Genomic DNA, 15,549 nt, shown 5'->3' with positions numbered 1-15,549 from the left:
CAAACTTTAGCCAGCTTCTGGCATTGCCCAAAAAAACTTAGCTACAGATTAATCCTCAGAAAGCAAACAACCAACAGGGAAGAAACAAACTTCTTATTTTTTAAATTCCTTTGGCAGAGATACTTGATATCAAATTGGAGGTAAAAAGGAGGAAAATTGCACATGGCAAATACCACCAGTAGTCAATCCAGTAGACGTTTTCTCCTTCCTCTTTGCTAATAAAAGTCCCAATTTTGTTTAAGGCTACAATGTACCCAGTTCAAAAAACAAAACAAAATAAGGTATAAGAGGTGGCTATATGACATAGCTTCAGCCAATGAAATATAGACAAAAGTGTCATAGTGAGTCTTTTAGAAAGGCTGTCTCGATTTAAAAAAGGACGGGCGGGGACAAACTCAACAGATGCACACATTTTATTTTACTTTTTGCCTTCTGTCTTTTCTATCGGGAATGGGGACACAATAGTTGAAGGTGGAACAACAACCTTGAGACCTGAGGGTAAAGGTCACACACTATGAGCGGGCCAGGAAGCCGGAAGGAGCTGGGCACCTGATGACTTTCTCAGTCAGCTGCTCTACCTCTCCACTTCTTGTTACTTGAGCCAAACAAACCCTACTTGCTTCAGTCACTCTCTCTGGATTTCTGATAAACACAGCTAAACACAACCCCAGCTGAAACCTGCAGTCCAGAAAATGCTAATGTTCACAATCTGGCCCTAAAATCTGCTGTCCCGAGGACATTTTCACTTCCAAGAAAATCTGTCACTATTGGCCTAAAGCAAATAGTTATTTTGGCTCATGCAATGGGAACAAGCATGAATTATTTGGCCTTGGCTTTTTATGATCCAGCATATATAATAGTCATTTTTAAAAGATATATACTATATATCTATACATCTACATAAGTATATAGGTACAAATATATATTTCCAAGAGGGCAGGGGCTTTATCTGGCTTATTCATCATTTTATTTCCAGGCCCTAACAAAGGCCAAATCTCCTTTTCCTTAAGGCTGACTTCTCTTTCCAGTGATAATCACAACATAATTTGCTACCATTCAGAGGCGGCAACATGGAAAACATCCTAGGCTAAGTTACAGGTGACCTAGAGCTAATCCTGGCTCTACCAAATAAATAGTTCTGGGACATTGAAACATTTCTTCAAATAAAAATTCATGCAGAAATTCAATGTACTAAGCAGGTAAAATTAAAGAGAGAAAACCCGCAGCCCCTTCTACTGGGTCATAGGATAGTAAGAAATCCCCAAGAAATTTAATAGCGTTAAAGACAAATTTAAAGTAAACCTCTCACTCAGTTATATAGATCTGAAGGAATGTTGTCATGTTCATGTATAAAAAATGTGACTTGGTATAGGGTCAGAAATCAGTACACGTAAGGGCTTTGGAAATAACCTGTATTTGGGGACTATATAAGCAAGTGTTTTAACACATGGGCTTTGGATGACCTAGGACCAGTTAACTATTCCATTAATGGGTTTGATAATCCCAAAAAAACACAATCCTGAATGTCATAATACCAAGTGTGGAAATCCCAAAAAGATCAAAATCCCCAAAATATAATTCTGGAAAAAATAATTTAAAAGACATTTCTTCACATTTATAAAAAGAGATTTATTTTAGAAGCATATAAAAACATGACAGAGCATTTCACAGGCCACTTTACATAATAAAATAGGCAATAGTAAAATTTGTATTTTTACAAGCATGAACATACAGGTATACTAACAACAGTCATATGTGTATAATGTTATAAGTGGATGAACCATATTCATAAAGAAATAAGTCAAAATTCAAAATGTATAAATGCATAACACTATGGTAATTTTATGCAATCAGCTTTATAACTGTAGTCATCTGAAACACCATGACGATAACCTAAGTCTTTTGATAAGATTGATCCAAAACTTCAATGAGTCACTATGGCATATGCAATTGCACAAAGAGCTGAGATCTTGAGAAATTTTATCTTTCACAAATGCAGTTGTACAAAAAAGGACATCTCTTCATTTATTGGGGAAGTTTCAACATTTTTACATACACAATGCTTACACACGAAGTCAATGTTGTGATAATGCACTTTTGTGGAGTCAAATTGACAAAATATACATAAAACAAATTAGAACTTTCTGAAAGTCTTTATACAATTTATACTCCAGTACTGCAAATGATGTGAAGATGAAATACATAGCATAGCAAATTGTGAAAAGTAATAATAACAATGCTGACAATTTAAGATAGTGGGAAAGAACCAGAAAGAAAATTCCACATTTGAAAAAGTATATTACAGGGATACATTATGGGCAATTGCCTGGAGGTAGTCCATTAGAGCTGGCCAACATTCACAGTCATATTTTGAAGTCTTGCATGGCAATGAATTGCTGCTTTTTTTTTTCTTTTAAGGCATGACTCTCGTCAGAGAATATGTTCACATTTCATTCATTTTCCACATAGCACTGCTCTTTTCGAAATTCTTCTATGATTCGACGTACGCCAACATGAGCATTCCCTATTAAATATTTCCATCTTTGCATAATTTTTCTATGCTGTTTTGGGTACACAGAAATTCATTCCACATGCACTCATATGCAGAAGCAATACTGATAATCAAATAGTCACACTATTGTGTGTCTTCTTATCTTACTATGTGCATAATTATATTTGAACCAGTTGGTAACTTTGTTGGCTTCTTCAGGCAAATGTGGCTTTAATTCATTAAAATTTCCTAAAATGTCATTAGCTGGGAGGAATGCCACTGCAAACAAATGAAATATTTTTAAACCATATGGGGTGGCCAATTCACTTGTCTGAATTTTTCACCATATGCATTGGGCTGAATGACAAAAACAAATTTTATTGATGACACCTTGAGATTCACTTTTAGAAGCCTTGATGGGACTTAATTCCAAATCTGTCATGGTTTGGGGATTCTACTAAAATCCATTTTCTTCTGCAAAGTCCACCAAATCTTCAAATAAATGTTTATAAAGTGCTTCACTTTTTCCAGTCATTAATATACAAAGAAGCAGGTAAGTTCAAGAATGTTTGGATCCAACTGGGGCATGATGGCATACAGTTGATAAGAAAGATGGGGACGATTTTGAAAGTGTCATTCCTCAGCCAAAGTGAAGCATGCACTAGTTTGTCTGTGTTAGATTTAGTGGCAAATATCGGAAGTCTATCTTCTTTGACAGTCAAATCCCTAACTAAGAATATCTCATCACTCAATGAGTTTCAGAACACTGGAGGAACCTCTATATCAGCAAGCATCTTTGGTTCAGAATGTTGCTCACCTTGTGGAATTCTTTTTATTCTCTGATGAAGAGTGTTTTTTGAAGGCAAGCATGGCACTATGTGTGAAGGGGCAGAAGTCATACATGATTGAATCATTTGGCAGGAGACATTTGTTGTATTTTTCACCTGTGTTTTTACTTTTTCTATGATTTTCGAAACACTCAAAACATTGAGGGTAAATCTTTCTCACGTTGTGCACTCAGACTCACACACTAATCTCCTCTGGAAACACCCTCACAAGATACACTGCTTCACCAGGTTCTAGGTATCCCTTAATCCAGTCAAGGGATTTTAAACTTTAGGAATTTCAGTGTTTGAGATTATGTCTTTTGGGATTATGATTGGTACCATTCATGAACTAATTTCCCTAACTACGAAATTAGAATTCTGTTAGACAATATGAAAATGTACAATGTGAATCTCTAAGGGAGAGACATCATATGCAAGGTTTTCTAAGTGTATTTGATCATAGAATTCTTTTGTGGTGGCCTATCCTCCTGACTCCTATTCTAGGACTCACACCTTGGAAAACTCTCTAACACAGTCACTTTTGCATCTTTATAGTTATAAAAACTTAATTTTTTCTACGTTACAGTAGAATTTTCATAAGGGGTATATAAAGGCGTCAGTCTTGGAAGAAGGCTTCTAACATCTTCTTTCATGAATCCCTCTACCCACTCCTAACTACCACCAATTGGCTTGAAGCATGAAAAGTGCATCTGCTTCTTAGATGAGACCTTCACCAAATTCTAACCATGGCAAGTGCTTAAAATCCTATCAAACTTCTCACAGGGCAAAAATAAAGGATCAGAAGTGAGGATTCTAGTTCTGGTTCCTGGCTCCTCCAGCTCATTCTTGTAATGCCCTGGTGTTTCCTTTTCCTTTTTCTGATCAGGAGTCATCCTTTTCTCCCCATCATTCCAAACACCCAGAGAGGTCAGCTAGAAGACAGACTGAACAACCAGGAGCGTACCATAGCTTTCCTTCTTGAACAAGCCTTCCGCATCAAGGAGGACATCTCTGCTTGCCTGCAGGGGACCCATGGCTTTCGAAAAGAGGAATCGCTCGCCAGGAAGTTACTGGAAAGCCACATCCAGACCATCACCAGCATCGTCAAAAAACTCAGCCAAAATATTGAGGTAGTTCTCTTTTTTGTTTTATTTTGTTTTTGTTTTGTATTTTGGCAGCATTGCTTGATAAAGATTATCAACCATCAGTGTCATTTTTCAAGTGCAGAAATATATCACTATTGCTTAAGTTTAGATGATTACATTTTAGTGGTCTAAGAGGGAAACAGTTCAATTTTTCAGCTGTTCATTTATGCCAAAAAGTAGAAGGAACTTCTATTCAAAAAATATTTACTGTATATTTATTTTGTGACAACAAAGACATTATGTCAGACATTGTGCTAAGATGCTTATGTTAGCCTAAATCTCCAAGATTCTATTAATGCAATAACTTCAAATAGAGGTTTTCATAATGCACATCAGTAATGCTCCATTGTATAGCCATTGCAATCTGATGCCAGCAATTTCTCTGGCCCCATCTTCTACCCTTCTTTCCTTCACTCTGGCCACACTGGCCTCCCAGCTGTTCCTAGGACATTCCAAACACATTCTGGCCTTGGGGTCTTTGCACTCATAATTCACTCTGGCTGGATCATCTTTCCCTAGATATTCCTATGCAACGTTCTTCATTCCTCCAGGTTTCTGTTCAAATATAGCCTCGTAACAGAGGATTTGCATGACATTTTATAAAATAGCACCTCTACCCACATGGTTTCAATCTCCCTTAAAGCCTACTTTATTTTTTTTGTCACATAGCACTCATTGCAAACTACCATGGTCTATATTTGATTCCTGTTTGTTTTCTCTTTCTAAGATATAATCTCTATAAAGTCAAAGAGATTTGTTTTCTTCATGCTAAATCCCATATCCCATACCAGACAACAGTGGTGTTGTAGTCAGCACTCCAAATATTCCTTAAATTGATGAATGAATAAATAAATTAATTTTAAGGCATTAGAGTAAAAATAGAGTTTCTCATCAAAAAAAGAAAATTCTTTGTCTAAATCAAGAGAAACATGCTTGTATAAGAAGTCTTCGAGAGTTGCTAGGGTGCAAATGTACGTGATGAATCTGGGTTAACAATTTTCATGCAAGGGCTACAGATAGTGTACTTTAGGAAACTGGCCCAAAACTTGTGGAGTTATCATGAGAATTGACAACAATGCAGTCTCACGATACTTGTCCTTTTCTACTATCAAAGAGAATACTGGATTTTATTAAAATTATGGGATTGAACCAGCAATTACTTCTTTATGAATTTGTTCTTAAGGGCAAGGATATTGATTAATTTATTTTCCATCTGCAGGGTTTAGCAGACCCCATAATGTACCTGAGGCAGTGTGAAAAGTTAAAACTCTCAGTGAACTTTTAAAAAGCACTTTATTGGTATTTAGCACATTTTGAATTGACCTCAATGCCTCAAAGGTCAATGCCACTCTCAAAGTGATTAAAGGTATTTCCATGCATAATGAAGTATCATGAAAGTGACAAGAGGCAAGCAGCCCTGTGCCTTTTGAAATGACTAGAAAATCAAGTAAGTACAGCATAGTGCTAAAATAAGATTCCAATTTAGGAGTCAAAACTTCTTGGTAATTGAAAAAGCCAACAACATTCTTAGAAACATTGAACTGTTTCTAAGAATATTCTATATTTTGATCTGGATTGTTATATGGTTGATTACATTACCTTGAGTCAAGATCCGCCCAGATGTACACTTTGACTTGTGCGTTCAATACATATTATACCCCAGTAAAATACTATTAGCAATAAGGAGAAAGTCTTTCTTTCAAATCTCTAGAAATCTTGTAAACAGTTTATTTTTCTGTAATAATTGACTATCTTAGATTAGCTCTCTGAAAAAAGACAAATCCAAAACATTTTCCAAAAGACAAAGACAAAAACCTCAAAATACCTACAATCCTATTAAGGGTTTGGCATATATAGGAAAATGAAAAGGACTGGATTGAGTTTGTGGAAAATTGAACTAGAAAATATTTTAAAGGCTGTAGATAACATAGTTAAAACATTATGAAGAAGAAACTATTCAGCTACCTTTAGTAAATAACTATAAGCACTTTATAGAGAAATGGATGCTATTCAAGTATTTTAAAAGAACCTAACCTCATTAACCAGGTCAGCCCATTTGCAAGTTGGCTAACAAGATCAATTCAAGTGTGAGCTAAAGTTTGACACAGGTCCTTAAATGAAATGAAAAAAAATTTTTTTTAATCTACCACAATTGCATCAAAGTGCTTGTTTCTTTTTAAAACTCAAATGATTCCTTTTTTTAAGAAGGCAGTTGATTACAAGTTTTAGAATTAATTTATTTTTAACTCAAAGAAAATTTTATATATAGCATTGTTTTACTGTGGGTTTTCCCCTCAACTTACAAAAGCAATACTTGTTCATAATTATTTTGAAAGTTTAGGAAAAAAATGTTTAAACTTGGGGAAAAAATATCTCACAATTCAACCACCAAATGGTGATCTCTACAAATACCCAGATGAATCTCCCTTTAGTCCTTCCAAGTATTCCATTTAGGAGGCTGAGACTATGTTTGTAAGCATGATTTTTATTCTAACATTCATCCTAAACTCTATCATGTCTCATTAAAATCTCTTTGCATGGTGCATACACCATGATTTGCTTAATTATTGTCCTAATGTCGAAATATCACTTTGGGGGGCTGAGGCAGTAGGACCAATTGAGCCCAGGAGTTTGAGAACAGCCTGGGTAACATAGTGACACCCTGTCTCTACAAGAAAAAATAAATAATTAGCTGGGTAGGGTAGTGCACGCCTATAGACACAGCTCCTTGGGAGGCTGAGGTGGGAGGATTACCTGAGCCCAAGAGGTGAAGGCTGCAGTGAGCCATGATCATGCCACTGCACTCCAGCCTGGGCGACGGAGACCCTGTCTCAAAATAAAAATAATTTAAGAAAGAAATATCTTTGTGCATAAATATGTATCTGCGTTTGGATTATTTCCATAGTATCTATTCTTAGAAGTGGAATTACTAAGGTATGAATACTGTGAAAGCTCTTGATACATGTTGCCAAATTGTTTTCCGGAAAGTTTATACTAATTTACACTTCCATTAGCATTATTTGAGTGCTTTTTTTCCACTTTACCTATGCCAGAATTGAAATTTATCACTTTAATTTTTGCTAACTTCATGGAACACAAATAAGATTTTTTTTCTTAGTGAAAGTGTTGAATCCACTTTTTTAAAGTGACTATGTAAAGTAACAATTTTGGCTGAGTGCCTGTGGCTCACAACTGTGATCCCAGTGGTTTAGGGGGCTGACTTGGGAGGATTGCTTGAGGCCAAGAGTTTGAGACAGTGAGACTCTGTCTCTACAACAACAACAACAAAATTAATAATAATAAAGTGACAGCTTCATTTCTTCTTCTAATGATTTATGTCTTTTGTTAATTTATCTTTTGAGTTTTAGTACTTTTAAATTTTGTTGATTTGACGAGCTCTTTTATTTTACATATTAGAAATAATAACTGGTAATGTGGTAGTAAGTGTTTAACAATCAGCAATCAGTTCTTTTCTAGGGGAAAAGAGAGCCTGGTTTGTAGTATTTTCCTATTTCTATGGTGTAAATACTCCTATGATTTCAAACAACCAGCAAGATGACACTGTACACAAAGATGAGATGTATACAATCCACTTTCACATACAGCTCCAGGCTGCTTGCAGTACATCACTGAAACCCTTGGCAATAGTATATGTTACAAATGTTTTTTCAGTTTGCTTTTTCTATCTTAATTGTATTTACAGCGTCTTTACAAGTTTTACACAAAGGTAAATATTCAAATATTTTGCTTTGTAATTTCTCTCATTATTGCAGTCCTCCCACCTTCATCTGTGGTTTCACTTTCTGTGATTTCAAAAGTTTACAGAAATATTAAATAGAAGATCCCAGAACCAAGTAATTCATAAGTGTTCAATCGTGTGCTGTTCTGAGTAGCAGGATGAAATTTTGCATATCCTGTTTCATCCCACCCATGGTGTGAATCATCCCTTTGTCCAGCACATTCACACTGTCAATACTCTCTGCCCATTAGTCACTCAGTAGCCTGTTGGTTACCAGATCAACTGTTCAGATGAGGTATCACAGTGCTCATGTTCAGGTAACCCTTATTTTACTTAATAATGCCCCAAAGCACAAAAGTAGTGATGCTGGCAATTCCACTATGGCAAGGAGAAGCCGTAAAGAGCTTTCTTTAGGGAAAAGGTTAGTTCTCGACTTAATAAGGAAAAATAAAATTGTATGCTGAGTTTGCTAAAGTCTATGGTAAAAACAAATCTTCTATCCATGAAATTGTGACAAAGGAAAAATAAATTCATGCTAGTTTTGCTGTCGCACTTCAAGCTACAAGAGTTACAGCCACAGTGTGTACGATATTATAGTACATTGTTATAATAGTTCTATTTTTAGATATTGTTAATCTCTTACTGATAAATAACTTTATCATAGGTATGTATGTATAGGGAGAAACAATATATATAGGGTTCAGTACTATATGAGGTTTTGGGCATCCACTGGGGGTCTTAGAACGTATCCCCCTTGGATAAGAGGAGACTACTGTACTTCTAAGACTAGAAAGTTCCTCATTCAAAGACAGAATAATCTCCTCAATTATCTGTGACTTTTATGGCTTAATTTAAAAAATATTTTAGATCTATTTTTTTCTGAAATCTATAATGATATATGACATGAGGTAAGGATCTAAATTAATTATTTTCTGAGTAATTAGAGCCCCCAGCCCACTTGTGAAATTACTCCCCCATTGATTTATGAATTGCATATAGAGTATATTCCTTTCCTACACTTACCAAGGTCTTCATTGACATTACAGGTAGCTATATACATTTACTACACTGATTTACTTATCCTTATTTTAGAAAATATTTTAGCATATAGTAGAGTAAGTTTCCTTTCATCACTGTCTTTACCAAAACAGAAAACAAAATACCTGCATACATGCAAAAAGACAAAACCAAACTCTACTTAGTGTTTTTGACACTTTTACATCTTCAATTAAGGCTTCATTTGCCCTTGGGTTGTCTAAATCCCAGTTAAAAAATGAGCAAGAGTCTGTCTGTGGTCTTTGAAATTCTTGTAATTTATTTGCTATAAAAATTCTTCCTTTCCTAGTAGAATTCATAACCATAGTTTAAACATTATTTAGGACTTTGTCAAATATAATACTTAAACTGGAATGTCTCCCCAAGTAACAGATTTGTGTTTTTCAAAGGCCTACACAGAACTCTCACTTTTTTTCTTAGTAAATACCAATTTCTTATATGTCTTCACTCTACATTGGAATTTATTTGAATGTCAAGTATAATACAATTTTTTTCTATGGACAAGCAGAATTTTTAAAAAATTTTTAAATCAATACTTATAAATGGGTACAAAAAGTTAAAAACCATGGTTCTTGGGACCACTAGCCTGGTGGTACAAGAAAGTCAGTTCTATTTCCAGAACACCAAAACACAATAAAGACGTGACTAACAACACTCATGGACAAAATCTGGACACAAATGAGCCAGAAATCTCTCATATTCTCTAAAAAATCTAGATAAACTCTTTTTCATTGTGTATGAATCAGGTTGATTCAGACTTGCTTGCACTGTGTTAACTTCATTGTGGTTCTGGTTCAATCCATAAAAAATCTTGCCTGATGCAATATTGAAAAAAAATCCTTTTCCAAACTTATGGCACCAACTGTGAAATACATTTTTGTGAAAAGCTTTTATGTCAGTGATGGCCAACGGCAACCCATGACTATATCAACACAATGCATGTTCTGTTTGGTCCATATATGGTTTACAAAAGATCTTGAATAATATGCCAATATTGTTAATTTGAGCAATTTCATATAAAATCTGGATTTCTAGCTTCCTTTAAAACACTATTGAGACATCTTTCCCACCTGGCAATAATCACCTAGAATCAAACCACTGCTGCTTCCCTCAGATAAATTAGCAGAGATCACTTCTCTCTGAGATAGGACTCTCTCACTCATGCACACCATCAGCCTAATTACAAAATGCATTCATTTAGGTAACCCCTGCTTTAAATGATGTTTCCTTATCATGTGTGATGGGAAATTAATGGGAAATTTGACTAAAAATTACAGATTTTAGAAGACCAAATAAGAGCTCGAGATCAGGCGGCCACAGGAACTAACTTTGCAGTACACGAGATAAACATCAAACACCTACAAGGAGTTGGAGATCTTCGAGGAAGAGTAGCCAGGTGAGAAGAAGCATGTTGACTAATGTTTAACAGTGAATTCTTGGCCAGTGAATTCTCATTCCCAAACAAGCTCCATGCTGTGGAAAAAAGATATTGTCTACACATTAAGCTAAACTAATGAGATGGCATTTGAGAAAGTGTACCATAGAACTTTGAATGCCTCACGCTACCTGTGAGATTCAAAGTTTCTGTAAAGACCCCTTACACAGTTTGATTCCAATGGAAGTGACCAGAGTTCTGTCTTTACAGCCTCAACCGTCCAAATGCCAACATCCATACATAGACGCACCTTCATAACCATGTACGAAATCCCCATATGTGTCAAATGCTAATGAGTAAAACATTTAAAATACACAAGAATTATAATAGTCTAATGGGATTTACTGCCAAATGGATAAAGTTTTGAATAACATCTTTTGTACAAGATTTCTAAATCAAAAGAATTGATGGTATGCAGTTCAGCAAACATGTGTAGGTATTAAGAATGGCAGGACCACTCTGGCAGACACATCAAAGATGACTTGTGAATGGCTGACTGTGGACACCTTTCCATCTCTACATCTTCTGCCAGTACCTCATTCCTCTCTCCTGAAATACTCCCATCTCCATCTGGTTAATCCTCTCGGAATTAGATAATTACTACCTAAGAATTAGATAACTACTACCTAAGACAAAGCTCTCTTAGGGTATTTACCCATTTAATTCAACAAAAATGTATTAAGCACTCATCTTATGCCAGGCCGTGTAATGTTAGAATTCAGCAACATGGTCTCCTTTCTATAGCTGTTTACAGTCTACCAGGAAAAACAAGCTGTATCAATAACCAATACAGTGAATGCTGTACTAAAAGTCTGGGATGCTACGGAAATGTCCAAATCAGACCCACACAGAAGAGAGGCTTCCCAGGGGAAGTGACACTTGAGCTGAGTTTTGAAGGATTTATAACAGTTAACTAGACAAGGAAAAGTGAGAAAGACAATTTACCTGGAAGAATAATATGTGCAAAAGAACTGAGGGAAGGATCACTGTGACATGTTCATGGGCCTACCTGGGAGAATGGCATTTTGGTTATGGTATTTTGGAGTAGGCATTTTGAGAAAGTTGGGACAGGAAGCCAGAGAAGCAGTCCAGACCTGGAGGATGAGGGGTCTTGTAGGCTAAGGTAAAGAGTTCGAACTTTATGTAGAAGGTTATAAATGACCATGGGGGGATTTTAAGTAAGGGGGTGGCATATCATATTTTGTGACATTCTAGTTGCAGTGAATTGGTAGAATACAAAAAAAGGTTGTGGAGATCAGAGGAAGGCTATTGTATCAATCCAGGTGAGAAGTGGCAGGGCCTAAACCAAGGCACTAGCCATGAAAGCCCAGAGTAGGGGACAGACAACACAGACATTAGAGAAATAGAATCTACAGGATTACTGCATGAATAAACATGGAGGATTAATTAAGCAGGGGGAGGTCAAGGATAGTGACCAAAGTTTCTGGGCTTGGAGACTGGTTGAATACTCATGTTATGCCACAGAGAAGAAAATATGAAACAAGGAGCAATTATAACAAGGAAGTGGAAAGAGAAACGGAGTAATAAAATGTTTGGCTTCCACCATGTTGTGTATGAGACGCCATCAGAATATTAGCTGGAATGGGCATGGAGCTCAAAGGGGAGGAAGGGAGGAGGTGTCAGGGATGCCCAAGTTTCTGGTTGGCCCACAACATAAACGACTTACTGGCTTTGGGAAAGACTTTGTAGTTCTGGAGTGTGGCTTCATTTCTGTTAAAAATAAAAGATGCCGTCTTGGAAATAATACATATGGTTAAAAAACTCTCATCCAAGAAAAAAATAACTGTCAGCCAGTCCAGAGAATAAACAGGTGAATTTATATTATATATTAATATATAAATAAATAATATATAGAAATATTTATTTCATGAATATTTTATCAATACCAAAGAAGTTTTATAACATTTGGGTAAGTTATGAAACAAGATAACAAAACAAATATCAGCAAACCCACAACCCTATTTAGATGTGCCAAGATTTTGCAAAGAAGATAAAACCAAACATGGATTCTTTGTTTGTTTCTTTTTTGAGACAGAGTCTCGCTCTGTCACCCAGGCTGGAGTGCAGTGGCGCGATCTTGGCTCACTGCAGCCTCTGCCTCCCAGGTTCAAACAATTATCATGCCTCAGCCTCCTGAGTGCCTGGGATTACAGGTGCACGCCACCATGACTGGCTAATTTCAAACATGTTTTAAATGAAATATAATTTGGTTCAATTTGGTGGTATGCTGGTGACACTCCTACCAACTATTTCTTTCTGCAAACCACTTACAAACCAATTATTTTATTTTTGTAAACCCTGTTTTATTTACAAGACAAAATAGCAAATGGATCTCAAAGAAACTAAGAGATTAAAGAAATTACATCAAGATACGCAATTCTTTTTGCTCTGCTTGCTTTTTGCTTACCTTCCCCTTCAATCAAAAGCAGTGATTTTAGGACAAGGTCTTATTTTTCCTTGAAATGTCTCCCTTTTATGGAAAATTTCTGAAATCTATTTGGCAATCTGAGACAGAGTTTGGCTAAGGGCCATGAGACTTAAATTCACCCTCCCTCTCCTGTTTCTTTTCTGTGCCTTTGCCAGGCAAATGACTAATGGACAAGCTAAGGCAGATTGATTACTGTCTTTCCACATAGAGGGACCTCTATTCCAATGAGCATTTTGGCATAAGTAAAATTAAGTTGATTGTTTTAACATAATTGCTAGCAAACATTTTACTGCTCCATAAATCAGTCTCAATATTTAATAACTACAATGAGATTTGAATTTTACACCTTATTTCCCATGGCAATACATTGCAGTTTAAAAGTAAGTCCTCCCAATGAGATGAGGTTCCCAAAGTTGCCAGCCTGCGTTTGATACCCTGTCCTTTATTTAATAGACTAGAGGCTTGCATGGGTCATCAGAGAGAGAGGTCACGTCCCCTTAGAGATTCAGGTGAAGTGCAAAAAAGGAAAAGGTGAGCATGGGAAGGGCACCCCTAGGGATGGATATGACTTACAATCCGTAGCCGCAGTCAGAGGCGAACTCTCTAGCCCCATTTGGCTCTTTAGGACTCCAGAACAAACCTGCATGTGGGTAAAAAAAAAAAAAAAAAAAAAAGATAAATTTTGTTGATTTGTGATTAAAAGCAAAATCATGTTCTTTAAAGAAACATAATAATGTGGATATTATGACAGGCCTGGTCAGAGAGGGCAGAATAAAAACCTCTTATTCCACTCCTCTTACTTGAGACAACTCAATGCCAGTGAAAAATAAAAGAAGGAAAACAAAAAACTCCCTTTAATATAATATGGAAGTTGCTGTAACCACCGACCACAAACAGAGCACACTTACCAAATATTGTGACATTTGGACCGATACAGTCCTTCTCAGATTTAAACATAATGATTTCCCACTAGTCAACAGTCATAATTTTGAGAGACATTGGCAAAATGGAATCAAGCAGCATTACTTAGAGGCTCGGGTGGGTCATCGGAGAAAGACAGCATGTCCCCTTAGAGATTCAGGTCAGCAACACCAAACAGCCGGGAGGTATAGCCAAAGATGCAACCGTGTTCTTTATCATTTCTATCATCTAGGACCTCCCTCCTTGCCCGCTTATACCTGAGAGAAACTGGCTGAAGTGCAACAGGCTGAGGAAGGAGAGAGATTTGATACTGCAAGCCTGAATAGAGGATGCGATCTACCAGCCACCAAACACACTCACTGATCCTCTGCAGGTAGCAGAAACATTCAAAGACATAATAGTTATTATTAGAATGCAGTCATGCATATGAATCACTTCCACTATCATCCCCAGATAGACAGAAGACAGATAGATAGATGATTGACAGACAGACAGATAATAGATACATAAAAAATAAGCAAAAGACTAGTGAATACACTTCATGAAGGAACTGCCCAGAAAAGTATAGGAAGAGTTCAAGCCAAAAGTTCTCCCGGTTTCAAAGAAATTAAGAACAAAAGACAAAGAATTAAAAAAAAAAAAAAAAAAAAAGGATTACTTGTGAACAGTCACATGTAATTTGGCCCTTCTAAAAGGCCCACTGAATCTACAGTAAAAAGATTTTCTCTTTAAAATATAAACCCATAAGGACCAGGGATATCAGCATAGAAGTCTTGGAACCTAGAAAGCAGATGGAAACATGAAAACTGCCTTAGCAGAATGAAAGCCAATTTTCAAGTTGTAGGATAAGCTGAGAACAACCTAACTTTATGCAACAGAATTTTCAAAAGGCTTCAGGCCCTTGCCACTAGGGAGAGGAACTGAGAGAGGCAGTGAGAGGAAGGGTCAGAAACCACTGTAGTTTATTATTAGCTTATTAGTTATTGTTAACTTTCAAATTACAGACATCTTTTACTTTGATAAAATAAATAATAATTTTAAAAGTAAGGTATAAAAACTTTTCCCTCCAAAAGAGACTATCAGATAACAAAAGGAGATAGATAAACTGGAATTGCTCAGGGATAGATGAAAGAAAAAGTCAAGATACTATGAAGATTAATCTACTTTAGAAGCTCTTAAAATATAACAAATGCAACCAAAAATAATGAGTTATAAAAAGTAAAAACATGAGTAAACCACACCAAATGAAAAGAGATAGTTACTTTTCAATATAAAAATGATTGTAGAAAAATTGTCATATGACAGGCAAGGAAAACTCATCCAATATAGAACTAATAGAAGGCCCTAAAGAAGAAACAGAACGAATTCTTCAAAAAAAAAAAAAAAAATCATGCCTATAAGAGAAGAAAGTGTTCTTGAAATACAGACGTGAATCTATAGATTAAAAGGAAAAACTGTGACCATGGAAAAAATGATATAAGAACAA

At 36.0% G+C, this 15,549-nt stretch overlaps 1 protein-coding gene across 1 annotated transcript in view; it reads left to right on the top strand.

Moving 5' to 3' along the window:
- Nucleotides 1-15,549, top strand: part of FAM81B (family with sequence similarity 81 member B) — a 60,053-nt gene that overhangs the window by 19,364 nt on the left and 25,140 nt on the right. Inside the window, exons 4-5 of the mRNA XM_517651.8 lie at nt 4,205-4,448; nt 10,536-10,654. Of these exons, the coding sequence (XP_517651.6) occupies nt 4,205-4,448; nt 10,536-10,654 (363 nt within the window). The remainder of the gene's footprint in view (nt 1-4,204; nt 4,449-10,535; nt 10,655-15,549) is intronic.

The sequence above is a fragment of the Pan troglodytes genome, chromosome 4 (genome assembly GCF_028858775.2).
Source record: "Pan troglodytes isolate AG18354 chromosome 4, NHGRI_mPanTro3-v2.0_pri, whole genome shotgun sequence".
In the NCBI taxonomy this organism is placed as follows: Eukaryota; Metazoa; Chordata; class Mammalia; order Primates; family Hominidae; genus Pan; species Pan troglodytes.
Note: the sequence above shows the minus strand (reverse complement) of the source record. Positions and strands in the feature narration are given on the sequence as shown.